The sequence below is a fragment of the Corapipo altera genome, unplaced genomic scaffold (assembly GCF_003945725.1).
Source record: "Corapipo altera isolate COAL_440 unplaced genomic scaffold, ASM394572v1 24, whole genome shotgun sequence".
Taxonomy (NCBI): domain Eukaryota; kingdom Metazoa; phylum Chordata; class Aves; order Passeriformes; family Pipridae; genus Corapipo; species Corapipo altera.
In genome coordinates, this window is record NW_020884903.1 from 9,342,408 (window position 1) to 9,370,220 (window position 27,813).

The 27,813-nt window shown below is 38.3% G+C and overlaps 1 protein-coding gene across 8 annotated transcripts; it reads right to left on the bottom strand.

Annotated features, from left to right (window-relative positions):
- Positions 1–743: 743 nt before the first annotated feature.
- FBXO15 (F-box protein 15) lies at positions 744–27,742 on the bottom strand. 8 transcript variants are annotated; one of them, XM_027650946.1, is made up of 10 exons: positions 27,633–27,742; positions 23,791–23,910; positions 21,765–21,869; positions 17,304–17,546; positions 16,819–17,028; positions 14,582–14,711; positions 12,236–12,318; positions 11,157–11,302; positions 5,528–5,652; positions 744–2,209 (listed from the first exon to the last, which is right to left on the bottom strand). In XM_027650946.1, the coding sequence occupies exons 3-10, from the start codon at positions 21,866–21,868 to the stop codon at positions 1,940–1,942; spliced, it is 1,311 nt and encodes a 436-aa protein (XP_027506747.1). In that variant the 5' UTR covers position 21,869; positions 23,791–23,910; positions 27,633–27,742; the 3' UTR covers positions 744–1,939. The 8 variants fall into 8 exon arrangements, with proteins under 8 accessions (XP_027506747.1, XP_027506740.1, XP_027506748.1 ...); XM_027650939.1 differs by having other exon boundaries at positions 27,604–27,720; XM_027650947.1 differs by lacking the exon at positions 27,633–27,742 and adding an exon at positions 27,482–27,503.
- Positions 27,743–27,813: the final 71 nt, after the last annotated feature.

Genomic DNA, 27,813 nt, shown 5'->3' on the forward strand with positions numbered 1-27,813 from the left:
AGGTTGACAGTGCTGCTAAAGATTTACCCTCTTCCTCATCAATTCAGTTAGTAAACTTTCAGGCTACTAAAGTGGCATATTAGGGATAGGGGACAGTATTACTCTCCTGTTTCATTTCCAGCAGTGGCACGAAACTTTCTATAAAACATTCAACTGTATAAAACCATCAATGCCTTAGAAACACCAATTGCTTATTAAAAGAAAAGGAAGTACTTTAATTTTTAAATAATCCAAACCCACAAACACTGGAAATGCAACAAAAATTCAGCTAGAATGAGCAGTGATAGATCTTTTACCATTTTATGGCTGCTAAGTGCCCACTGACTTTGGTAGCTTTACAGCAAGTCCGAGAACATACCTGCACATCTCAAAGGATCAGTGCAGCCAGAATAATTGTACATCTTTGTTTACAGGCTTAGCAGTGAGGCCAATGACTGAGAGGGCTCTGGGACTGCGCTTCCATTTCCTTGCAAAAGGTGGTACCTCAAAGTCTAACTTCAGCCAAAAAAAAAGCTTGACTGGCCACTTGTCTGTTCAGATGAATTTCAGTGTCTGTTGTTCTGGCATTCGTCGTGCCCAGTCCATTTGTTAAAACATTTATATCACTTCAAGGGATCACAGTCACCATCAGCAGTCAGTAAGAATGGACACGAAATGCAGCTGATCATGCTTGTTATATTGGCTAACGACCAAACACAGAAACATTTCCACTTCTTCTTCAGACAAGATTACACAAGGCGAGCTAGAGCTGTATCAGCCTCAGCTTTATTATCTTGGAAAGTTACATTAAGAAACACCTTTATGGCAGTGGTATGTATCCCCTGCCGTCTCTGCAGCATGGAACACAAGTACTTACATACGAACATTGCTTGCACAAACCAATTAATGGATGTAAGCAAATAAAGAAAAGAGCGACTTTAAGGAAATCACTGCCATAACAAAAATCACAGCAGTTAACAATATAATTGTTCATTTTTCTTAACAGAATTCCGTGAAACTGAACTTGCTGTGGTTTGTAACACAAGAGGTAATGACAGTGGAATTCCAATATCATATTTTTTTTTTTTAATACAGCAAGTAAAAAATATGGTCCTAAAGTTACTCCAAGGAATCAGAAAGATCAGGCAGACACATTCAATTTTTATATGTATTGTTAAACAAACGGTATCAGCTATGCATTGTTTCCAAAAGAACTGAATGTTACATACATTCAGTACGAGCAGATGAGCTGATAATTGGGATCCAGTCATAGGCCAATACGTGAGGCAAGTACCTGGGCTCAAATCAGACAGAAGGTTAAAAAATGGGAAAAGAGAACAAACAGGAATTTAAAGAAATGTAATCATAGATATTACAAGTGATTTTCTTGACAAATGTCTTGACTGTCATATTGTTCAGATCTGTGACTTCCTGTCTACCTTTTCAATCCTTTACTAGAATATATTTAAGTATTTTCTGGGGGGAAAAAAAAAAAGGAAATATTTCTGCATTTAACAAAACCTGTCATTTAGCAATAACACTTCAAGAAACCTGAAGGCAACAAAACACATGCTGTTTTATTACTATGCATAAAAGTCAATGTTCTCAAAAACTGCAGCTTACATCACATAAGGCATCTTCAAAGTACAGCTCTCAAAAGAAGCAGTTTTTTAACCACAGCAACAAGTGTCTATAAATATTCATAAAAATAATTTCAATATACTCAGTATCAGAAACAGATTAACCATGTGATGTTCAACAGAACAGAAGAACTATCATTTATATCAATAGGTCTCTTCGATCTCTCCAATACCAATTAAACAAATTATGCAATTGCACTTTTTACTGAAAAACTTGCGGGAACAGTCGTGCTCATTGGTATCGATGAGCATCAAAGGTTTAGTGTGTTTTTTGGTTTGGTTTGGTTTTTTAAAGCAAGGAAATTAGTGACCCAATTAAGTCAGTAATTTGTTCCATACCAATTATTTACCTTTTCGGTGCTTACATAAAGCACCAGGTTGACTATAATATACTGCCTGGTTTCTTCCAGCCATACCAACTTAACACAAACTTTACCCTCTGAATCTGCATAGTTTGTGGTATAGATATGACCCATGTAATCATAAAGGCCAGATGTCTTAGAAGACAGTTCCGTGCAGACTGGGGCACTGAAACACCAGAAGGGCTCTCCAATTTCATCAAAAAGAGTAAGATTCATCATGTAACAGTCCTACAAACACAAGAAGAAGAGATTATTTCTCCATGCCATGGCACAGTAAGTAGATCTGTCCCTAATTTTAGGAGAAGTATCAAGGGTTCAGAGAGTAATTTTTTGTATGAAAGCTAAAAATTCAAAATATAATTGACAGTGCTTCACTGATTACTGCAAAGCAACAAACACTTATTTAGAGGTTCCCTACAGAAATCAAGATTGCAATGTACAGACATCACAACCTGTGCTACAGAAGGTAGCACTGCCAACCCAAATCAGACATTATTTCCAGAACAGTTTTAAGACTTTAACATCTGTGTTTCTCAATTATTAGTAACCTTACCCTGCAAACAAATGACAGTCCTTCCAATATGAGAAAGCAACTTAAGTAAAAAATCAAGTTTAGAACTTGTGTGAATGCACCAATGTTTGCAGAGATACTCAAGAGACCACACCAAGGAAGCATACAGACACTATTACCCTTAACATGTCAGCTGTAAAAGGAAGCTTTACAGCACTTTTTGAATGGCTTCAAGCTTCAGTTCCCAAAAAGGTAATACTAATATACCTTTCTACCCTTCAAATAATTCCTCCTTTTACGAATTCTTGAAAATGTTTCTTTATAAGATTACACAATTACATCATTTTATAATGCTAATGTCAGGAAGCCAATTCTTCAGCACTTGCAAACTGATAGTTTCACATGTCAAAAGCACAGGAGTTGCATGTCATTGTTAGTATCAGTTGTTACTTATTCTCATGAGTTCTAAATCACTAAATGAATCAAATTATCTTAATTATGTAGTATATATGCATTACTTCCAGGAGTAACGCTCCAAAAGTATACACAAACCAACATCACATATTCCACACCAAGAAAAAAATAATTTGGAATGCTTTATTTCTCTGTACTACATAGTTGTGTTTCTGTTGCTTTAACACTGCTTTCACTATTACTTTACTCCAATCAAACAACAGAGAGCAGATGGCACAAATGCAAGGCAATACGATACATACAATTTTCCTAAGCTTTTTACTGTAGACTATGCTGAAAATGCAAAATTCAAATCAAACCTAATGGTGATGTAATAAACTTACATGAGCTATAAAATCGGTTGAAACAAGAAAAAATTACTGTTTTCTGGTCTGACAACTTGCATATATAAAAGGCCAATTAAGAAAAGTAAAGTAGGGTGGTGTTGAGTGTTGGGATGTTTGGATTCTTCCCACGTATTTCTGTCCTGATTCCAGTCAGGATAGGGTTAATTTCTGCAATAGCCAGGAAGGGGTATGGCTAAGACCCGGAGGTTATTCTCTACCACCTCACACCATTTCCAGGAAGGGGGAAGGGCACACTTCCAGGTCAGGGCAGCTTGGCACAGTTGGGTCGGGTTCCATGGTGAGCATTTCCATGGGAATCACTTGCCTCTCTCTTGTACATTATTGTTATTAATACTGTTGCTATTACTGTTCATTTTCTTATCTCACTGCTGTTTCCAGTAAATTGTTCTTATCTCAACCCGTGATGTTTAGTTTTTGTGACTCCAGTTCTCCTCTCCAGCCACTGCAAGGGAAGGGTAGGAGGACAGGGGAGGGATAAGTGGGGTGTGGTTTGAAGTGTTTGCAGCGGGAACACTAAATTTGAGAATACTATTCCTAAATCATGACAATTTCTAACTATCCGTACTTCAGCAATTAATTTTTTATAAAAAATACCCAGAAGTGCAAAAAAAAAAAAGCTTTTGGGGTTTTTTGTTTTCTTTAGAGCATTGAGCAAAATTCAAATAAATTCAAAGTAGTGGTATGTCCTGCTTCTGTGGCTGTTATTATTTGGCCTCCACATGTTTTAATAATTTTAGAGATTCATGTTAAAAACCACACTGAATTCTACCCACAGCTTTACACTGACATGTTCAATCTCTCACCACAAAATGAGGAGTTTAAAAAAAATCTTGTATTCTTTATTTTTTCCTAGAAACAAATATTCAGTATAACTTATGCTGTAAGCACACAGGACAGAGACTAAAACTAAAAACCTAAAAACTACAGCCATAGCTCTCTGTTTCCTCTGACAGTTAACTTCCCAAATTCGTATGCTACTCATGAAAAAAAAAAAAATTCTGCCAAGCAGCTGTTAATCCCATAGAACAGTTTGGGTTGGAGGACACCTTTAAGGATCACCTAGTTCCACCTCTACTGCTATGGGCAGGGACCCCTTCCACTAGACCAGGTAGCTCCCAGACCCATCCAGCCTGGCCTTGAACTCTTACAGGGATGGGGCATCCACAGCTTCCCTGGGCAATCTGATCCTGTGCCTCACCACCCTCAGTGTAAAAAAAAGACAAAAAGTCTTTCTGATGTCCAATGTAAATCTAGGCTCTTTCAGTTTAAAAACATTGTCCCTTGTTCTGTCACTACAGGCCTTGGTAAAAAAGTCTCCCTCAACTATGTTATCAAACAATATTCCACTCCACATTAATGCAGGATTAACAGAAACAACAGTTTTATTAATTTTTAGGTTTCTTTCAAAACAAGTGCCAAAATCAAAACCAAGTGTTGAACCAGATAATTTTTCAGTAGTGTTTACATTACGTTTATCAGAATTTTTGTAACGTCTGAAATATTCATGCAGTTGAAGTACATTTAAAAATAAGTGCCTTCACCACTACTGCAAAATCTAAAGAACTACTCTCAAACTTTCTTTGAAATAATGCTCTTAGGAATTTTATCCAACAGAATGAGCGAGCATTCTTCTAAAATACAAAGAGTTAAACTAGCTGACTGATGCACACGACTCAAGCTAGGTGCTGACTGTGTGAATGTGGACTGTAACTTTCTGCAAGTGTTCATTGCCATTTCAACATTCTCCAGCATTTCCTAACTTCCACTGCATATATGTACTAGCACAGAACTGCAGAGTATTTCCCCAGGGGTTCAAGGCTTATTGCCTGCAAAAAAACTCCAAACAAACAAACAAACAAACAAACAAACAAATCACCAAACAAACCCACAAAAAGTACATCTGCATTACAGTATTTTTGTCCAGCATTTCCAAGCAGGGTTGGTCAGTCACAGCACCCTGCTGAGTGGAAACCACTTGAGTCATTACATATACACAATGGTTCTATCATGCAACCTAGACTACAGGAGAGAAAGGATAAAACTGATTTTTTTCAAAATTTACATATCTTTTGCAATATCTGAATGGAGGTGTTTTTCTAGTTAAAGATACCTTCTACAAACAAAAACATTGTTTTAAAAATTAGCATACTTAGGATACACAAACTTAGTTCCATTTTGAGATAAGTGTTTCCAGAAACAAAAAATATTTCTGACCTTTACATTGCCTTTAAACACATCTGTTTCCCAGGATAAGCCAAGTGTCCCAATAAGAGGCAAGTGCTTCCTATTATCCTTTAAGCTTACAACTGTGAGCCTCAAGTATCCATTTGCAATGTCACCTGAAAATACAAACAATATCTAACATTATACCAGAACAAATCAAATACACTGTAAATGTTCTCTTATTTTCTCTCCATGTCTTTATTTTCTTCTCACTCACCAATAAGGAACCCTGACATACTTCAACAGCTAGATAGAGCACATTATAGAGAAATTAAGTTGCAGTTCAGGGCTTCAATTCTGTGATCCACAGTAGAAGCAGCAGCTAAATGGTCTTTTGTATTTTTTAGTATAAAAATATGAATGGCACCTAAAGAACTTACACAAGGATGCAACATTTCATTTTCATGCCACCAGTGCCTCAATCACTGCCCACTCCCCAAAAGTAAAGCTCAACACATAACACATGAAACAAATTACGATACCTTCCCTGCCCTTTTTTTAAAATTATTTAAATCTCTCAACTCTGACTGGTAACTCAAATAACACAATGCAACAGGGTATAAGGATAACTATCAATCCTCCTTGGAAAGGATATTGCATCATTTAAATTGACATGCAGTATGCTTTGATTTAAATCAAGTTTTTAAATTATGGATTTGTTCATTTTTTAAACAGCTTTCCAAAGGTTCACTTTCTTTTTTTCTTTGACAGAATTATTATGATTAATGATTTTTTTTATTACTACATATAGCCATATTTCTTTGGTATCTCTTCCTCTCTTTTCAGAAGAGATCGACTGTTTTCAATTATTCTTTTTCCCTTGTTATCAGAGAAGGAAAGTTAACCAGACAGTCCAATGGTTTAATTATAACTTGGGGTACATCATATTGAACGTGATCTCTGACTACAAAAAAAGTAAAAATAAAAGCATCACATCATGACACAAGCACATTTCGTAGTAGGACATCCCTTAAACAAGTTTCCTTGAACAAGAGAAACTCCCTTAAAAGAGCAAACAAAAGCACTAGAAACTTCAATATAAAGAAAGGAACTAAGTGTCTAGCACTTGCAGGAGCTATAGAAAGGGAGAGAAGGAATTCCCAGGAATAAACTGCTTGTTCGGGATCCAGTAGCAGGCCCTGGATGTTACGGTAACAGCTGAAGGGGTTTGAAGGGCCTAGAGAAAGTAATGAAAGTGAAAAAAGAAAAACGTCTTGCCTGTGATTCTCCTTCAATCAAGCCCAAGTAACAGCACAAGGCTGCAGACAGAAGCAGCAACATCAGAAAGGTTGACTGTGAGTTAAACAGCTGTATCCTGTGTGTAGTGGCAGCAAAACCTTTGCTTGGTGGCTGCTTTAAGCAGACAGCTGGAGGCAGTGACGGAGAAAGGAAGCCCACAGTCTACCAGAGAAGCCAGAAACTCCTCTGTATTGGTACTGTGGGGCCAAGCAACTCCCGAGAGATGCCTGCCACAAACCAATGCTGGAAAGGCATCACTCACAAGTGGGGAGTTCAAAGAATACTTACTCTGGGGAGAAAGGAGCCCAGCATGACAGAGGACAAAAGCTGCAGGTTTTCAGGTATAGACACCATCAGGAATAGGAGCGTGAATACAGTAAAACCAACATGACTTTGTCCAGGAGATATTTTGTATGGTTGAAAGAATATGCAATGTTCCAGACAGTGACACCCACTGTCCTTGAAGTCAAGTCTCCAAGAACTCAGTGAGCAAAACATAAGCAGAATTCATTTCCGGGATCTAGCTCAAAGTGCAAAAAAGATATTAAGTTGATACCTACTCAAATGGTTCAATTCCAAACCTCAATAAATCAAATCCAATTACTTGATTTCATTCGAGGTAAAAATATTTTAAATAAACAGTTTACTGAGTGAACACTAAAAGTTCACATTTAAAATTGAGCTTTTATACAAGAGACTTGAAAACATTGGTCAACAAGCATTTTTTTCAAAGTTATCTGCAATTCTGATTTGAATGGAAACACCTATTTCTCTTATTCAAAACAAATTAAAATTCAAATGGAATAAAAGCAGGTTGTAAAAAGCATAGTGCTAATAAATTCACAAAGCCTAGGACATCACTACTATACCATGGCATTAATACAACATTGCTAGATGGGTCACCTGGCTAAGGTTATAAACCTCCTACTACAGTTACTTCTTAATTTTAGCCAGAACAGAAATAGGCAACAGATCAGGAATCTGAAGGCTAATTAGTCATGGGTTAGTTAATCCAATCTTTATATATATTTTTTTTTAAATTTAAAAGCTCCATTGCAATTCTCATAACCAGAAAAAAGGAAAAGTCTACCTAGAAATGAGCAAGAAGCTGAAGGCTAAGTACTAAAATCTCCTCTTCCTCACCCTAATCAGAAGAGAAAAAGAAATTAAGGGGCAGAACAAGCTATGTTAAACATACCAAGAGAAACACAGAAGAAGCAAACTGAACAGGGCTTTCTTCAGCCTGATCTATACTTTGTTTCATTGCCCCCTTGTAATACCTACAGTCCAGAGTTTATGCAAGACATACATAGCAGCAAAGCAGCAGAATAAGTAATAGGGAACAAAAATTTTCAGATAAAGGTAATACCAATAAAAAAAACACGTATCATGTAGACAAACCTCAGGGGAAAGAAACAAACAGCCAAATAGTTCCAAGGCACTTATTTTAGCTAAAAGCCAAGGAAGTTTGTTTTGCTAACCAAGCCTTCAGTGCAAATTGTAATATGATTGGCATTTTCAGAGGAAAGGCTGTGCTTAACACTACTTCTGGTGCCAACAACCAGCCTTACCACACTGCAATGGTCATTTAAACTTGCAAATCAATCTCCAAGGTCAAGCAAAACATTTCAAATGCACGATACGAAATTTTACAAACAAATCTTAACAGCTCTCTAAACAAACAAAAATCACCCCTTATAATTTGCAAGCACAACACATCAATTTACATCAACAAGAAATAACATTGAAAAGCCAAAGTTTAAACTACCATGTGGCTACAAAGCTTTTCTCAAAGGCTGAAAACCTAGCGAAATACATTTCAAGAATGTTTATTAAGAAGCTAGATTCATGGCCCATCATATGAAAAGCCTGTCATAGCTTCCTGAAAACAAGCTAAGTTTTCTACATATTTTCAATTCAATTTTAAAGTATTTAGCATATTCACTCTCCAGTATCTGTTAAAAAGACCGCATTACCAATGCTGTTTACATGAAAGGGAGTATAAAATAAAATGCTAGAACCTAACCAAAAGAAAGTGACAAAACAGCTAGTTACTGCGATGCAAGTATTAATAACAGAAAAAAAAAATCTGAAGCCATATATACTCCATCTGCTTGGTTTAATGAAGTGTGATATAAGTTTTTATATTTAATAGTAAGAATTCTGAAAAAATAGCTGAAAATAGAGCAGAAAAATGAAGTACAACATTAATAAGCGCTAACAAAAAGCAGACAAAAATAAAACTAAACTCGAAAATATAAATCAGTTATTTTGCAGAATACAAATAGGTATTTTCTGGTAACCTAGGAACGCACAGATTCCTAATGGAAACCAATAAAAAGGAAAACACCGGTATAATACCTGACAACTCTGTCTCATGTTGTGGAAACTGCCATTGGCATGTCACATCCATAATTTAAAATAAATCTGGAGCGGGTAGAGAATTTTAAGAAATAGTAAGACTTCTCAGTATGCCTGAGACCTCTATGCTTCAGAGTCCTCCCAGAGAATGGGACAAAGGGTATTATTAGAATGGAGCCTACAAACAAAGCACAAATCCTCAAATACAACCAGCCTGGACTAATCTACACTGTCAGCCACATTCAGAAACACCACGTTTACCAGAAAAAGCAAAATGAACAACAAATCACAATGAAAATATGTGAAAGCAGACAGCCCTAAGCTGCCTCATGACATTTTCGTAGAAAGTCAAGTATTTTCCAAAAGTAATTATTGTGCAAGCATGGGGAAGAGACTAGATGACAAATGAGCTTTTTGTCTGCAGAACCACGGCTTCAGATGTCCAATGTCCTATAAGACCAGAATCTAGTGGCTGTCACACTGGTGAAGGTCACAAAACCAAAACAATTCAGAAAACACTAGTGATCATAAAACAGATTCTGTAACACGCAAAGTGAGATGGCATCACAACTGTAGCTCATAGACATTTGCTACCATTTGCATAAACATCAGCATAATCTTTTAAGGAAGTAGATTCTAAGCTGCAAAAAAGTGAAGTGTGCCACAATACTCCTTCTTTTTGTGCAACTGTATTGCTAGGAGCTTAAAATTTTAATTTGAGAAAACAAAACATGATATTTGCCTCAAAAATTAAAACCAGAAACCAAAACACAACCCCCAACCACCTGGTCAATTTAGAAAAGAATTTTCTTTTGAGGGTATAAAGAGGACTCCTGTATTGCACAACACTTCAGGTGAGATTTCTTGCTATATGGATAGACTTTCACTGAAGTTTTAGCCTTTAGAAGTACTCCTTTATTTCAAGCTTGAAGCTTTTATGGAATTTGAAAACATACATATCTCAGATTCAAGGACTACAACACTCCACACTGTGCATAAGGTTGAAATCTAAATGATAGGTTTTGGAGTGACCAAATACAAAAGGAAAAACAAAAACAAAACCAAAAACGAATCACAGGAAATTTGTTGTAACCCCGTAAATGCACTGGAGCCTGACAACATCGCCCTCTGCTGTCTGCAAAACTAGCATTTTCTGAAATCCTCAGGAGGCTGAGTAGTGCCGTTATCACAAAAAATACTGGGGAGCAATAATTAACTTACAGTATTTAATTTTAATTGCTCTATTTTAATATTTTAATCTGTATCTGCTGACAGAAAGACAGCCGTGTAGCTGTAGGAAGGACTGTGCTCAAGTTCAGTCAAAGGAGAAATCGCCCATATATGTGCAAAACCATAGTACAATTATGAAGTTGAGCTGTACAAAAACAACACATGGTCCATTGTGTCTTACGAAAGGAAGTGCTGAAAACCAAAAGAAGCAGTAAAGTTAAAAACAATCACTGAAATTGTTTACTACACAACGAAAGGATGTCAGAGAAATCTGAACAACCTTAAGCTGACTGAGATAAAAAAACTGTAAGTATTAAGAGTTCACAGTAACTTCTACAAACATATTTAAATATTTAATCTGTCAATGCACCTAAAGTATACTTGAGCAGAATTCTACAGAAATAGGCCTCCAAAATGTATGAGGACAAACTGTCTCTCCTTTACAGTATCTGAGATGAAGGAACATCAACCTGCACCAAAAGCTGTGCCACTGCATTATTAACACAGCACTGAACCAAATGAAAACACCCTGACAATCCGCAGAACTTGTGTCTCAGGCCTGACACCATGTCAGCCTAACAGCAGGCAGAGTTCACACAGAGCAGGCTTACTTATGATGCCACACAACACCCCATGCAGATATAAAGGAATGACAAAACGAATGGAAAGACAGCTTGCTCTTAAAAATCCATTTCAGTTTCTGCCCTTAAAACAGAGACACTGGATACAAGAAAAAAAGACATAACAGGGATTATTTTAAAACCAGACATTACTGTTCTGTCAACTATACCTTTTCTGCAGAAGAGGTTCCTGAATGTTCCACGCAGGTAGGTGCAGCTTCTACCATGCATTTCCAGATGCAGACTGTAGTCATGTAGTCCATATTCTGGGTCAATATCATCCAATACAGGTTTATTAGGTGGAGGGGTATATTGACTTTAAAAAATAATAATAATGTGATTAAGCAGGGGGAAATGACTTAATAAAAAGAGATACAATACACAGCCCTACACTTAAGACTATCATCTTTAGAGAGTTTTGAAATCAAACATCTCTAGTTTATCATGCTTCTTTTAAGTTACCTTCTACAGTATATAAATGACCTGAAGAGACCAAATGCCAGAGGCAACTGAGCAGCTTCTACTTAGGATTCTATTTGGAACTACGGGAGATGGTGTTAAATCTTACCTTCTGTGCTAAAAAGAGCCACATTAAGTTATAGGGGGCACATAAGACTACCAGTAGATACAACAGTATCTGAATAGAAAGCTGAGGGGAAAATAAATTCCACAAATATTGTTTTAAAGCTAACAAACTCCATCCTTTTAAACAGTTTACAGTGTATAAACAGGTATTGTATTATATTATATGCTGCAATACACACATATATACAAATACCTCATAAGAAATCCAGCTAATTTCCCAATAGGACTGAAAGATAAATGCGGGCACCTTACCAGTTTATCAGAATTTTTTTCTTCCCTCTTACACAGCTAAAGATTGCTTTCCTGGTTCTTAAAAATGTCTCTCTCTTTTCTATGTCTTTCAGATTGGAAGAGGGAATAGAAAGACTGCTTGTGAAAAGGGAGGAAGCATTGGCAGTGTATTTCTAACCTTCTCAATACAGCAAGTACTAACACACTTGTAAAACTAAATTATCTCCTCAGCAGCATAACAATTGCAACATTTTAGTATGAAAATGCTTCTACAGTCTCGTATATAGTTACTGTAACTTGTTTATATTAAACAAGAATAGTTAAATACTGCCTAAATATAAACCTCTTACCAGCAGCCAATTTTAACTGTAAAACTCAAAAGCTTTATTCAAAATGTTATCTTTATTAACCACAAAGGAGAAACCATACTTACGCAGTAGCAGAACCCAGAATGCTTCTCTCAAGAAGTTGATGATAATGAAGACTCACCATAACAAAAGCAATTTCATTTTTCTCCTGAAAAGTTAATTAAAGTAGATGTATTTTCATCTGGAAACGCTTTTTTTCCCCACAAAGTCTTTCTGAGCATTAAAATTCATAGATAAATGCTGCTGCTTATTACTCTGCCCTTTATTGTAATAATGCTAATAACGGCTTGCTTTAACACTGACTCCAACAACTGCTAGTGTCTTTTCACAAGAGCATAGAATATACGTTAAAGATTACAGCATTTGTATATTGGGGGGAAGAGAGGGAAACTAGCAATATTAGGGCAAAAGTTATGAAAGAAAACGATGAATTGTACTCCTCTAGTATCTACTTACCACTTTAAAATGGATACCTAAACAGAATTAAACAAGACTTAAACCCAGCTACTGAATAGCTAAGCATCAAGTTTATGTAAGGAATTATTTGCAAAGAAGGCTAACATCATGAAGGAATACAGAACTATTCAACAGAAATGGTAAATTTCAAAGTAAAACCTCAGGTGTCTTCACCAGATTACACACTCCTGGGAAAATGTTAAGACATAACTCTCTGTTGGCCTAACATAGCTCAAAGAAAACATCAGAGCTCAATGTGAGAGCTAAATACAGACAAAGGTATCTATTTACTCCAAGAATACAGAATGCTAGGATTTCATCTCTTTTTTTTTTAATGCATTTTTTAAGTCCTACATTTGCAAACACATAAGTCAACAGTAAAACCATTCACAGCCAGCAGCCTATCGCTGTCCTGAAATGTGGGCAACTATTATTTCTATCTCTGGGGTTAATTTTGGGTTCTTAACTACTCCTGTACTTTCATAGTGCAAAATTACAGCTCTAAAAGATATAACAATAGAGATTTATCAATCACAGAGCCTCTCATTCTTTCTCTATCCAAATATCAGAAGGCCCACACAACCTGTCCTTGGTTGCCAAAACTACCAGCATCAACAGTTTCTGCTATGCAGCTGAGCTATGTGTAAAATGCCAAGACGTGTGACATTTGCAATTCCTACACCCATCTACAGTTAACTGCCTACACAGAGAATAAGAACTGCTGTTCAGAAAAGCTCCTACAGTGACGTACTTGGTGCTTAACAACTGTGTGGAACTTGGTTATGACTGAACCACTTCCAGGTGCTGAAAGAGTTATCTTTCCAAGCATGGAAGGGGGCAGTGCACTAGCAAGACTACAGGGCCAACAACACGGCGACAACAACCTAGTAAAGATCTGAAGACACAAAAGAAATTGTTGTTCATTTATAGGAGCTCTTCATAGATTAAGACAACCTGTAATAGGCTTATGCAGGTCAGCCAGTCTCAAGTTTTTTAGGAAATGGACTTTCACTCTTATCTTTAAGAAATATTCCTTCCATGATTTTAAATGCCTCTGGTGATTGTGCACATTTGAGGTAGCACAATTCCAGCTGGAAATTAGACACAGCTTTGAGCAACTGCTCACAGGCTCCCTGAGGGAAGTTTCTTGCCAGTGTCAAGTAACATAAATCTACGTCAGTAATATGGCTGAGGGAAGAAGAAAGGGCTGCCACCTCTGAAATCAGACCAAGAGCAGAACCCCTGAGATAGGCTTTCACAGCACCTACCCCAACGTAACTTCAGTCACCAAGGTCCCAGAGTATTCTCTGCAGAGATACAGATTCCTTTCGTGTACAAGTCTACTTCAGATGTTGTGCACTGCCCTCTGAAGACATTCATCTCTACACACAGCCTACAGAGACTAACTGCTTAAATTAGACCCTTAATACCAAGAATTTAATACCCCCAAAAGGGCATGATTTACAGCATTCCTACTGCTGGCGCAGGATACAGCTACCTGCTGATGTAGATTAAAGCTAAGTTGCCTTGTGGGGACTCATCACTTTGAGTGATGTGGACAGGGCATGGCATGAATCAGGGGAAGAAGCACATCTCTCCTCAAACTATTCTATTTAAAATAACCCCAGGATATCAAACTTTGGCATGTGAAGACTGCAACATAAATAAAACTGAACACAGTATCTAATAATGTATGATACATAACTGATCTTTTAATTAGAGGTGGATTTTTTTAAAAGTACCGACAGCTCTTTAGAATACAATAAATCATCAACTAGCTGTCCCTACCTGCATTTTGTTGTTACTACGTTAGACAAGATCTTCCAAAATCCAAAGAAAAAAAAAAAAAAGATTAAAAAACCCTCAAAATGTCCCCAAATGCCAAACTACAAGGCAAAAAAAATGTTCCTTCAAGTCATAATAAAATACTGAAACAAAATGTAATGTTATCTTACCTTCCAAATTCCTATTAAGAGTCCTGGATTCACACTGAAGAGCTGAACAAGGCCATCAGCACCAACTGCTACACTGCTTTCAGTCAGGTTAGCAAGATGGTATTCAGCAATTAAGGAAAGTCGTCGAGGTCTTTGAACAGAACATAAATTTAGCAAAAAGGTTATGTCTCTTTATTTATGTTACAGTTCAGCCCAATTTCATTTTTAACTCTGAAATCTGACCAACAGCATGCAATGGAAATAGTTTCAGTATGCACAGTCATAAACAATATGTTTGAACAACTACAGTGTATTAGCAGGATCTCAATCCCTAACAAGAAAAGAAACAAAAAGACCATAAGAAGTCCTACTATACTCTTAAAAATGAAGAAAAACTTATGTGCTTGCCCAGTTTTTCAAAATACCCACAGAATTACTTCATAATTTGTTTTTAATACTGTGATGGTACTAAATGGAATCAGTATGGAGTCAGTATGAAGCAAGCTGCTAAGCAAATTCTTCCTCCACAGAAGCAAAATCCAAAGGAAATGATCAAACTGTACATATAATAAATTAAAAGCTTCTGTTAGAGTAAGCTTTTCTTTTTAAGCAATTTTTTCTACCTGTAATTAAAGATATTTTACATATCTTTATATGTCTTCATTTAATATAAAATCCATAACACCCTTTAACTAAAGTTCAGACTTCACAGATATTGTTATTAACTAATAATGCACTAAAAAAAAAGACCAGAAAGCAGAGTCTGTGTTACCTACTCAGAATGGAGAGAGAAGTCTTTCTAAAACCCTTTGCAGACTTGGGCTCTTATTATATTCAAAACAGTTCCTAGATTTACCAATAGAATCACTGTAGTATCACCTACCACACACTGCTGGGAAGACAGCAACCAAGAGGAACTTCATCACATTACTTTAAACTGTAATATTTGCAGCAGTGACAGGACACCACAGAATCACAGACAGAATGTTAAGGTGTTGGAATGGTCCTTAAAGATCATTTAGTCCCAAACCCTCTGCCATGGGCAAGGACACCTCCCACTAGACCAGGTCACTCAAGGCCTTATTCAGCCTGGCTTTGAACACTGCCAGGGTTGGGGCATCCAACCCCGGGCAATCTCTTCCACTGTCTCACCACCCTCACAGCAAAGAATTTTTTCCTAATCAACATCAACACTTCCCATCTCTAAGTCAATCAGGCTCATATCAATACAGGAACATTCCCGAAGTCCCTGCAACAGCTCCTTATAGTCTTAACACTGACATTCTGATATCGGTGAAACCATTATATTCATGTATATTCACAAGCTCCAAAAACTTATTCTGTGAAATAAATACACCAACTGCCTGCAAGTTTTCTTTTACTATTTTCTACCTATGAATCATCATATTGGTAAATAAACTATATTTCCCACATAATTTGACTGCAAGACTTGTTCAGCTGACTTTATACAAAAGGCTTCTCTTGATTTATTTATTTCTTAAGCAAATACTTTGCTTCTCCTTGAGGAACCAGGTTTTTTTGTAGGTGAACAATTCTCTCTTTTCAGAACTCATATGGCTAAGGGCTTTGTGTAAGAAGCATGTAGCTGATACTGCACATACAATACACACAGACCCAGACATGTGCAAAACTCCTTGACAGAAAGTGAATATCTCAAACAGACACTTTTCATTCAAATATCTTTTCTCAAAATATAATTTCAGAAAAGCATTGTACAGCTTAAGCTACAAAATAACAGATAAGCTGTGGACTCTTTTTTTAAATGCAGGTACTTAGATTGTACTCACAGTTACACATCAAATTCCCTAAATTCACGTACCTATCAGATAGAAAATAAATGTTAACAACATGTATTACCTGACTGCAGCCTATAAATATTGACAAACTGTTCCAAGCTAAACGTCTCACATTAAATTTTCCTAGATTTACATGTTTCTTTCACACCCATTTGTATCTGTGCCTTAGATTCTGCTTTCCAAGGCAGGAGCTATCAGTCTGTATATCACATGCCAGTAGCTACATTAACCTATGAGTTAATGTCATAGTTTGTTAGATTATACTGTTTCTTATTAAAAAGTTCTACTAATGAAGAGAAGAACATAGGTTTTGGAAGAAAAGACAAGCTTTCTAACAAAGAACTAACTTGTTGAGCCAAACCAAGGTCAGATAGCTCCTACAAATATGTTATCAATCAGTTACACCAAAAAACACCTCAAAAATCCTACGTTAAAACTCACCCATTCTTGTTGGGAGGCATGTTTTGGTCAAGAAGCAACGGTGTAACTCCAAATAGTTTTAGGGTTGACACGACATCTAAGCACGGCCAGTTTGTACTATACCAAAGTATGGTAACAGATGTGTGCTTAAATGACAGGTTTGCCTTCTCCATTACATGTTCTTTTCCATTTTTGTCCTTTAGAACAATTATCCAACTCAAGCCAGAGAGTCTGTTATTTAGAAATTGAGAGGGGAGAGGGATATTTAAAAAAAATAAATAAATAAAATCACAAAACTTAAACTATGCTCGCAAGAGAATTTTCAAATTTCTACTTGCTGCTACTTATGTTTCTCAGGTTCAGTCCTTTATAGGCTATCATATCTTCTCATTATGATACTCATGTTATAACACTATTTCCATACCCCCTCCCCAGCATTTCCAAAGCCATTAATATTCTGTACACTGTTCTTGAGTAAACCACTTCTGTGACAAGGAATTGCTTACTTCATAGCTACTTTGTTTTTACACGGAAGACCTGTATAAGGATCTAGAGGTTTAGCAAGTCGCATTACTCTAGTTTTGACAGCAGCTGTTTGTTTCAAGATGTATTCTTTCTTCCAGTACCCAGGTTTTTTATCATGTAGAGCAGCACAGCCCAAGGGAACAGCTTCTGTTTGTTCAGACTTCATTTTCCAAATTGTCCTTTTTGGCTGCAAACAACTGGAATAGATTTTCAGCCAAATTCCACTGAAAATAAAAATAGAACAAAGAGGAAAACCACATAAATTTCAAGAATAGTCAATTTTTTGTACTCACATTTCTGCTATGCTTGAGCATAATGTTAGCAGAAAAATATGAAGTCCCAGATTATCAGCAAACTATATTTGATCTAAATCTAAGTTTCTAGAAGAGCAGTAACTGGAGCCTCCTAGCTATGAGTTAGGAAAATACAAGGGCACAGTTGTACATTTTTCCCCATTCTGACCTTCCAAAAGCCCACATAAGGTCAGTTTCCGTGGTGCAAACATGAAGGCTCAGGAATCCAAGGATGCTAGATGTCAGCATTTCTCATGGGCTTACTAGGCTATCTAAAAGACTGTGGAATCTCAGAACACATTTCTTGTTCTAGATTATACATACCAAATGAAATCCACTTAAAACTTTCTGCTCTGCCGGGGGGGGGGGAGGGAAGAAAAAGTTATTAAGTCTTACAATACTTCAATCAGGTTGATAAACATCTCAACTACATACACAGAAAATGTTTGACTAGTGCTCTAGAAAGTAGACTAATTGGATATTGAGAACTTCCCACTGTTTTATATCTCTCAATAGCACACCAGAGCATGTGGTTTTTAAAAAGCCTTCCTTCCCCTTATGCTGCTACTTCCTTCACAGATACTTACTGAGCAGATTTAAAAATAAAAAAAAATGATAACACAAATAGCAACAAAACAAACAGATCTGAGATAAAGCTATCATAAGGAAACTATGAAAAGGCAAGTCTTGTCTGTTTTCCTGAAAATATGGGATCCAGGACAAAGCTCAGACTCAGTAAGTGAAGTGAGAACTGATAAGGGTTAAGCAGTTACTTTTGAAAATTCCTCCCCAAAACGATGCATCCTCCTCACATAAAATCAGCTAGTGGAAAAAGTGGTTTAACACCTCTTACTCAACAAAGATAACCTGTACCCCTCAAGTTTCTCACACAGCTGAAAGTGGGGTGGAGGAGGACAATAAGAATCACCTATGTTTGGTGGTACCAGTGTCACTTCAATCCCCTCTGCATTCTCTTTGGAAAACCTGACAGAAGACATGACCTTCTGAAGACAAAGAAACATGTGACAGGAATAATGGCTTCAGCTCTTCCATGTAAGGAAAGCTATGAGGTCACATTTCCGCCCCTCATATCCCAGTATCTCTAGAACAGTTCATGGAATACTGAGTACAAGAAGTTACAAGAATTTAAACAACAATCTGTGAATAAAGGTTTCCAATAAGTTTTCTAATTCTGAAGTACTAGACACACAGTTTACATAACTGCACTAAAGAAAATTAATAGCAAGAGAAACAATTTCTCAAGAGACATTTTCTACCATTTATCAGCAAGATTACCTTTACCAGCCCTCACTTATCCCCAGGCAAACTTACATTAATGTGGTTTGTAATGCATTTTCCCTCTCCTTGAAGCATTAAAGCATTCAAGGACTGAATCCATCCCACACTGCCTCCTACCCATCAAAACCATTCTCAATTCATCAGCTGCTAAGAATAAGCCCCTACATGCTGAGAGTCAGGCTCTGGTTATTGATGCAAACATACTAAGGAATTTTGAAAAAAACTTTCCAGCCTGCTGCTGTATAGATATATACAGAATGCTCCACTGTCATTTTTTGAGACAAAGCTGTTTAAAACACACAGACCAATGAGCTTCCATGACTGGTAAAGGTGGGTTCACAGTCAACATGACCATCTGACTTTCGCTTCTATGAAACTGGGGCAGGGGAACATAAAGAACAATTCCATAAGTAAAACAAAGATTTAAGATACTTCTATTTTAAGACCAGAAAAAGCAACCAGGTTATTACACAGTATAAAACATTTCCAATAGAGGGAGAAAATTTTTATTTCATTCCAAAGCAATTTAGAATTGTGGGATAATGAAAACAGAGGAGAGATGTCCTTGACATATCATCATCAGGGGAAACTGAGCTGTGTATCATCTCACTGGTCTTAACCATTCTAAATAGCCCAGTAAGATATCCTTATAACACTCTCCTGTTAACTAGAAACCACTTTCCAAGAGAGACATCCTTTCTTTCATGGGGAGACATACTTCACATCTGACTGCATGATGCTGAAAACACAGAGCTACGTAGTAGGCATTTCCTGCATTTTGAAGGTTCAGGCTCAGGCAATATAGGTGACAGAAGACAGATTTGCCACCAATACCTAGCAGACTTGTCCTCACTCGCAGCTACATGTTGCTTCTTCCTTTTCCAAATAAGCCTTGTGCAAGCAGATGAGAAATCAGTTCAAGAAGTTCTAAAATTCAGTTCGGGCAGGGAGGCAGAGGAGAAAAAGAAGGACTTGGAATTACAAGTGTTTAGGAAAGTATCACTGCCCCTTCATCCTCAACTTCTGAAGAAGTCAGGGCAGACAAATCAAAAAGGTATCCAACCGGGAAGCACAGGTTTGCCTCTTTCACAGGAGAATACATGCACTTTTTGCCTCAAAATGTGAACTTAATCTCAAAGCCTCTTATTGGATGTTACTACAAGCCAAACAAAGCTCTTACTGCTAATTCAAACGCCAGAATCAGACACAGTTCGTCATCAATCATCACCTGACCACAAGAGCAAAAAGATTCTTCCCCCATGCTCTGGTTTCTCACTTCCTCTTACGCATGCACAGTCTGCAGGTGATGAAAATCCGCAGGCTTTCAGACAGACCATCTATGCGAGCTTCCCACAAGGCATGACAAGACGGCTGGAAAAACAACATATGGGGCAAGGAGAGGGCAGAAAGGGGACTCAGAAACATTTCCTTGTCTTCAACAGTTATACTGGAAGTCATCAATGCCAAGGAACTGTTCAAGCGCAGACATAATTTGAAGAGCCCAAAGACAAAGCACTGCATTAGGCAGCACAGACACATCATAATGAAAAACTGATGGTCCTGTTGCACCAAGGACAGCACCCTGTACATCCAGGACAGAAGAAAAAACCTAAAATAGATACTCTGCCTAAAACACAAGATCAGATTTGTCAGAGAAATATGCAGGGACTTCCAATTAAAGCTTCTGGTATTTCAAAACAAGATTTAAGGTCTCAAGAAGGTCCATGAAAATCCAGCAGGAAAATGACCCGGTCCCACTGAACCACTCAATCTCCTAGATAAAGGAAGTAGCTCTTCCCCAAATCCCATTTGTGCACATACAGTAATCTCTGTCAAGATCAGAAAATGGAAACAGACATTGTTGAGAGGGAGACAGATGAATCATCCTTCCCTGTAGAGCCCCAATGATTTTATCCTATCTTACTATCTTGAAGTGGAAAACACATACCAAGATAGATAATTTGTCAACTATCCAATTTTTATCCACACTTACCTGCTGACAGCTTCAAAACATAAATCTGGATTACAGTCTTCCCTTTAGATTAATCAGTTCTAAAGGTGTCAATGCCAATGTAAACCAATTCACTGCACTAGTTTCACCAAATAAGGGAGAAATGGATTCACACCAGACACAGCAACTTCCTATACAGGAAGACACTTTCTCACTCAAACAACAATAATGGAGCAGAATCCTAGAAAAAAAAAGGATACCCAGACATCCCAAATATCATGTACCAACTCAGGTCTCTCCTCTCTATCCTTTCACAAAATTATCATGATACTGCTAGGAGCCATTTGTGAACTCTGTATAAGCAATCGCTTACAAAAAATGTGTTGGTATTTATGTTCGTCTCTTTGTTTTCATGTAGAAGTCACCAAAATTTGACAGAAAGAGCAACAGATAAAACCTACTAGTGGATCATTTGATTAAATCAACCCCTTTGCAAAAACCTGATGAAAGACCTAATAGGTAGGACTTCAAAATTATGAAAGCCACAGGCTACACATCACTAAGGACTGCCTGGTTCAAAAAGCTTGTGCAGGTGCATGTGAATACAAACAAACACATGCAAATTTTACAACAAAACAAATGCAAATAGCAACATTTCAAAGCACTGTATTTAGTTTTCACTTCATAACTCCCATTAAACAACAGGGCTTGCACAGCTAGAATTCCATATAATATATTGTACTGCGGGCTATGAAGTATATTTGCAGCAGAGTAATTGCTCATAGGTTCATGCATCAGTGCTCTGGCATCAGAGAAACTAAATTAAAAAGACTCGTAACTCAGGTAAACTCAACAGCTGCCTGACTGAGACCAGCACCTATACCCTCCCTCTTCCTTACTTGTCATTAGCCAGATCATAGAAGAGTTTATTCACACAACCAACAGACAACAGGGACACAGCATCCAAATACGAAAATATCTTCAGCAGCATTTCTGATGGCATGCTGGAAAACAGGAGAAAGAAGAACACTGTTAGACTTCCCTGCAAATTCCAGAAATTACACGGGCAAAGAATTTTAAATTCAAACCAGAGCAAAACAAAAGAGGTGGAAACTATCAGCTTGCAAACACACAAATCAAAAATCACCTGAAGAGTTAACCCAGAGTTTGGGTTCTGATTTCACTCCCTTACATATGGCATTTGCGTAAAACAATTCATCACAACCTTTTGAAGTGGTGCAGAACAATTACATGAAAAGTTATTGGTTTGCATTTTCACTAACTTTATTAACTTTAACCCAGTTTGACATGACACTACCTCATTCAATCTCAGTTTCTTACTGCTTGTACCACGATTTTAACATTTAGTCCATACCCACCAGTATTTGCCAAAGCTGCAGGTATCTCTCCTCCTGACTGTGGCATCAGCTCTCAGAATGCAACAGGACAGAAATATCCTAGTTAAACAGTAAGATCATGCTCTATTTCATCATAATCTTCAAACTGCATGTGCTCAGAGTTCTCAGGCAGTTTTCACCAGAAAAACATTAACTTTCACAAAAGAGCCAAGTGGCACGTTGAGATTATTAAGGTTTCTGTGCATCTGGAAGGCTGCCTGAAATGCAAGTGGCAGTCTAAGCATGATAAGCCCAAGATACCCTGGAGATAAGCCACCATGATTTTATCATTAACAGACAGAAACCTCATACCCTTCAAGTAGCACCTCATAACTGCACAGAATTTAAAATACATGCATTTTATACTCTAATTTTTTGGAGCATACAGTACAGTCACATCAAAATCACCACTGAAAATACAAGGTGCTGTGAAAGTCAGTGCCCCAGCTGTGCCTCATCCTTTTACTACTGTGTCATTTACAACAGTTGTTGATTTATAATACTTTATTCCAAAAGCACAGGGCTGTCAAGGGTAGCATGATAATCCCAATACTCCAATGTTTGTATTAAACCTCAGAATCTTAGCTGTAATAACATTGAGGCAATGTGCCAAAACTTGCAACATGCCAAAATTTGCACGGTTATTATGCAAAATAACCCATAAACTGAAAGCCCAAAGTAGTGCATTTTTTCCAAAAAGAATTTAGAAGTGATCCCTTAAACATATGCAAATTAAATAAAATAATGCACTTGATCGAGAATTCTCAACAGCAGTTTTCACAACCATATTATTCTTTCTTTGAAGGAAGCTGAAAGGATTTTTTTCCTTTTTTGTCTCATCTTTCACACCAGACTAACAGCATAAAGGTACTGAGCTGGCCATCCAATGCAAAACAGAGAAATCTTACACAGGAAGCTACCAAATGAATAAAACAAGGAAAATTAATTAATCTTTCAGGTAACATATTCTTAGATGGGGTTCTTTGTAAAAATGTAACTAATTTTCAAAAAGAAAATTCAGGATTATATTGAAAGTGCCCTTTCATTGTCAAACAGGAAGGGAAACATTTACCTTTCAGCAAATATGCAACAGTCCCTTATTCCTCCCCCCTCATCCCACTCCACTATTCTCAGCCTCTCTATACAAAATAAAAACCAAGAATCAAGAGAAAAATACAAAGTTTAATTCCAAATTGGCTTTTATTGAAGTAATAAAACAACAATTTTTATTCTCAAAGAACAACACGGCCCACGACACGCAAAGGAATTGCTGAAGGCTTCACATGACTTGGAAAAGCTACATACTTCATATGAACTCAGAAAAGGAGGCAAAGGACAATCATGACAGTAAACATTAGAAGGTGAATATAGGATCATGAAGCAGGCCAGGAAAGCAAATCTTTTCAACTCAGAACATTTGACATAGAAATCTTCAAAATATGAACATAATTACTGTAAGCAGTCGAAAGACGGCTTAGAGTCTGCAAGGGGTCTTCCACTCTTACTCCTAAACTAAAGACAAACTCACCTCTCAATGCACACCCTTGGTTTCCGTTTTAGAGCAGGCGTCAAATACAGACTTTTAATTCCAGCATTTACAGTTTCAGAACATTCCCCAGGCCTGGCAGCAAATGTCCTTAGCCTACTTCTACGAAAGAAAAGCCATTAGGAGTCACATCTTCACAAAATGAAGAAATATGCATATTGCGCACACCTAGACACAATACTTCAATCAAGGCAGGATTCAGGGAATACATCACATGGCAACTCATAATATCTGCTCACAGATTTGAACAATTATCACCATGTCAAAATACCTGACACCAGGAAGATGTCAGATTTAAACTCATAGCTGTCTCTCCTGCGACTAATCTCTCACAGTAGTCAGAAGGGAGTAGTGTCACTCCACCAAACCAGTTTGAATCCAGTAGAGATTTATTAGGGTTGTACAGCTGCATCACTGTGGTCACCAAAACCAAGCCCCACAGAGGTCTCTGCAGTGAGTCGAACTCATTAATCTTCTGTTTTGCAACATTACTCCAGAGACATTTTTGAGCCATCCAACTTTGCTAAGCTATTAAAAGATACCAAATAAAACAATGCCTTGAACCTTTCTCGAAAACTTCTGAGGTTCAAAATTATTTCCTTGAACATACAACAGAATCATATTTGCAACAAAGTTATAGTCTCATTTCAGACTTTCTCCTGCTAAAGTATTCACAAATCTGAGAGATAAGTGGTAGTTCAACAGGCAAGATGGGTATCAATGTTTTTACAGTTCATTAGCACATCACAATTTGGATAGAAATTACTTTCTTTTATTCAAGAAAGCAAATATGCATAATTTTTTCACAAGTAAATTCTTAAAATCCAACTGGCCACATATTTTTTCAAGTTTTCTGATAGCAAGGACTTTTTAAGCTGTAATTATAAATACTACCATTAAACCACACAGAAATATTGAGATTGAAACTCTATCTTAATCAAATCCTTGCACTTCATGCCCACTAATGCCACCAAGCAGGCAGAGCTCCTCATTCACTGCATTCGTAATGTTTTAAATTCCCAGATGACTTTACACCATGTCATCGAACCAGCTCTGGGTTTCTAGGCAACAAATCGATATTGGGGAAAAAAATTTTGAAGTATATGGGTACCACGTACATTTAACACATGTTGTTCCTGATTTAGGATTGGTTTATGCTCAAAGAAAAATAAAAATAGAAAACAAAGAACAACTCCGCTCTACACCGTCAACTGGGCTATGTGAAAAAAAAAAATCCAAGATGTTTTACTGAGAATTGTTATAACACAAAAAGACATGCATATTTTAGCTTGGGTGCCAATTACTAACAGACTAACTAAACTAACTACTATAAAAAAAAAAAAAGCAGGTAACAAATGCGACCTGGAGGTCAAGCAAACGTTTTACCCATGTATCAGGATCAAGAAGCACACTTAGATGATAAGGCACTAACAAACTTCATTTTTAAAGAACCATTAAAGGGATTTAGGGACAAAAGTCATGTTCAACAGCAGCAGAGCTATCACTTCTGTATGTTCCAGGACAGCATGGCCAAAGCTATTCTGCCCTGAATCCATGCTGAAAGCATGGAGATAACTCGTTTAGGTATACTCTACAACATAACTTCATAAACTCCAGGTACAGGAGTTATTCAGATAAGAAGCTGGGTCCTGGATTTTAAAACACACTTTATCTTCTAAAAGCATAACCTGCATTGCCTGTATTCAATACTTCCTGCTCATTTTAACCACTCCTTGCATCCCTTTCTTCTTTACCTCAGGAAGGAATATCTGAGGTAAGAGAAATGTTGCCTACACATGCCTTGAAAACTTCAGTGTAATATATACCCCTTTTGTAAGTTTCAATTAAAAAAAAAAAAAGTGCTGAACGTTTGCATCTTCCAAAACAAAAATACTCTTAAGGTGTGAACAGCAAATTCAATCCATAAACTATTTTTCAAGTACTGCGCGTGCTTAGATTTTAAATTAGTATTGACAAAATATTTTTACACCACATTGACAAAGCTAGGGCAGATAAGCACAAGTCAGTGACAGCTGTTATGTCTCCTCTTTAGAGACTTCAAAAACAGCCGAGATGTTCTTTCTCAGAGGCACAATAATTTCAACTGCTTTTTCATTAGCTTTCAACTTGTGGGACTCAGTTTTGTACCAGTATTTTCACTTTCATACCCTACAGTACTTGCAGTGTGATTTGGTTTTTTGATGGTCAGCAAACACGTCTCAAGTAATGTATTTCAAATAATGTATATTAAAAGTACTGAAAGAAATGTGCCTCCTTTTCCAAATTTTAAAGCGTATCTGGGGATAAACAGAAATTACAGTAACGCTTTTTTTTTTTTCATCTAACAAATCCAAAATCTTTTTACAAGGTGGATATAATCCCACTCCATTTACAGATTAAAAAAAAAAAAAAAAAAACCACAGGGAATAAAACTGCGTACATAACCACAGCCCTTGTCGTGACAATTTCAGAGCTAGAAACCAGAGCCGTGGGACAGGTGGAAGGGGCTTCTCAGAGGAGCAATGGGTGTTGAGGGAAAACCAACAAACCACTCTGGCCGGGCAAGATGAAGGAGGCCAAGCAGGCAGCCCTGGGCCGGCAGAGCCCCGCTCGACGCGCCCCTCTTTACCTGCCCCGGCCCGTCGCCATGGCCGCTGAGCCGCCCCAAAATGTCGGCTTCGCGCCGCCAGCAGGGAGTGAGGCAGGGAGGGATGGAGGGAGGGATGGAGGGAGGGATGGTAGGAGGGGCGCTGTCTCCGCGGGACGCCGCGGGGCGGGACGGCGCTAGCCCGAAGAAGGCGGAGCCCGGGAGCGCGGCCTCGGGGGAGGCGGTGCTGGTTTCCGGAGCAGGCCCGTGGGGGACGCAGGGAAAGCATTAAAGCCCCGGGGAGGCGCAGCGCCTCCTGCTATGTCATCGTCCCCCCGACGGCCCACGGTGAGCTCCGCGCCAGTCCCGGGAAGCTGGAGCACGGTGTTCTCGGCACTCGGAATCACAGAATCAATCGATTCCAACCTATGACCAAACACCACCATGTCAACTAGACCATGGCACTAAGTGCAACATCCAGCCTTTTCTTGAAGTCTTGCAGGGACGGTGACTCCACCGCCTCCTTGGGTAGCCCATTTCAGTGTCTAATCATCCCTTCTGTGAAGAAATTCTTCCTGATGTCCAACCTAAATGTCCACTTGCACAGCTGGAGATTATGTCCTCTTGTCGTATCACTGGTTGCCTGTGCAGGAAGAGGCCAACCTCACCTGGCTACAATCTCCTTTCAGGTAGTTGTAGAGAGCAATAAGGTTCCCTCTGAGCCTCCTCCAGGCTAAACTACCCAGCTCCCTCAGCCTCTCCTCATAGAGCATGTGCTCCAGACCCTTCACCAGCTCTGTTGCCCTTCTCTGGACACACTCCAGCACCTCAATGTCCTTCCTGAACTGGGGGGCCCAGAACTCGACACAGTAACTCGACGTGAGCCTCATCGGTGCCAACTACAGAGGGGGAAAATCATTTCCCTAGTCCTGCTGGCTGCACTATTTCTGATCCAAGCCAGGATGGTATTGGCTTTTTTGGCCACATGGCACACTGTTGGCTCTTTTCAGTCGCCTGATTAGCAGCCCCAAATAATTTTCCGCTGGGTCGCTTTCCAGCCACCCTGCCCTCAGCCTCTACCCCTGCCTGGGGTTGTTGTGGCCCGGGCACTTGTTGTAGGACCCGGCACTTGGTCTTGTTGAACGACATAACGTTGGTCTCTTCCGGTCTCCATTCGTGCAAACGTCAACTGCAGCGCTTTTACACACCTGTGTGTGCCAGACCAAGAAAAACACACATAAAAAGAACGCTCTGAGCAGCCTCCCTGAGCCCCCTTAAGCGAGACGGCGGCTCCCCCCCTCCCCAAGCGCGGTTGTGCTGTGGCTGCGGCGGCGCTGGGCATGGCGGGCGCTGTAGTGACCTCTCTGGGAGCCGCTCCCGGCGGCGGGCGGGAGAGGGAGCCCGCCCAAACTACCGCT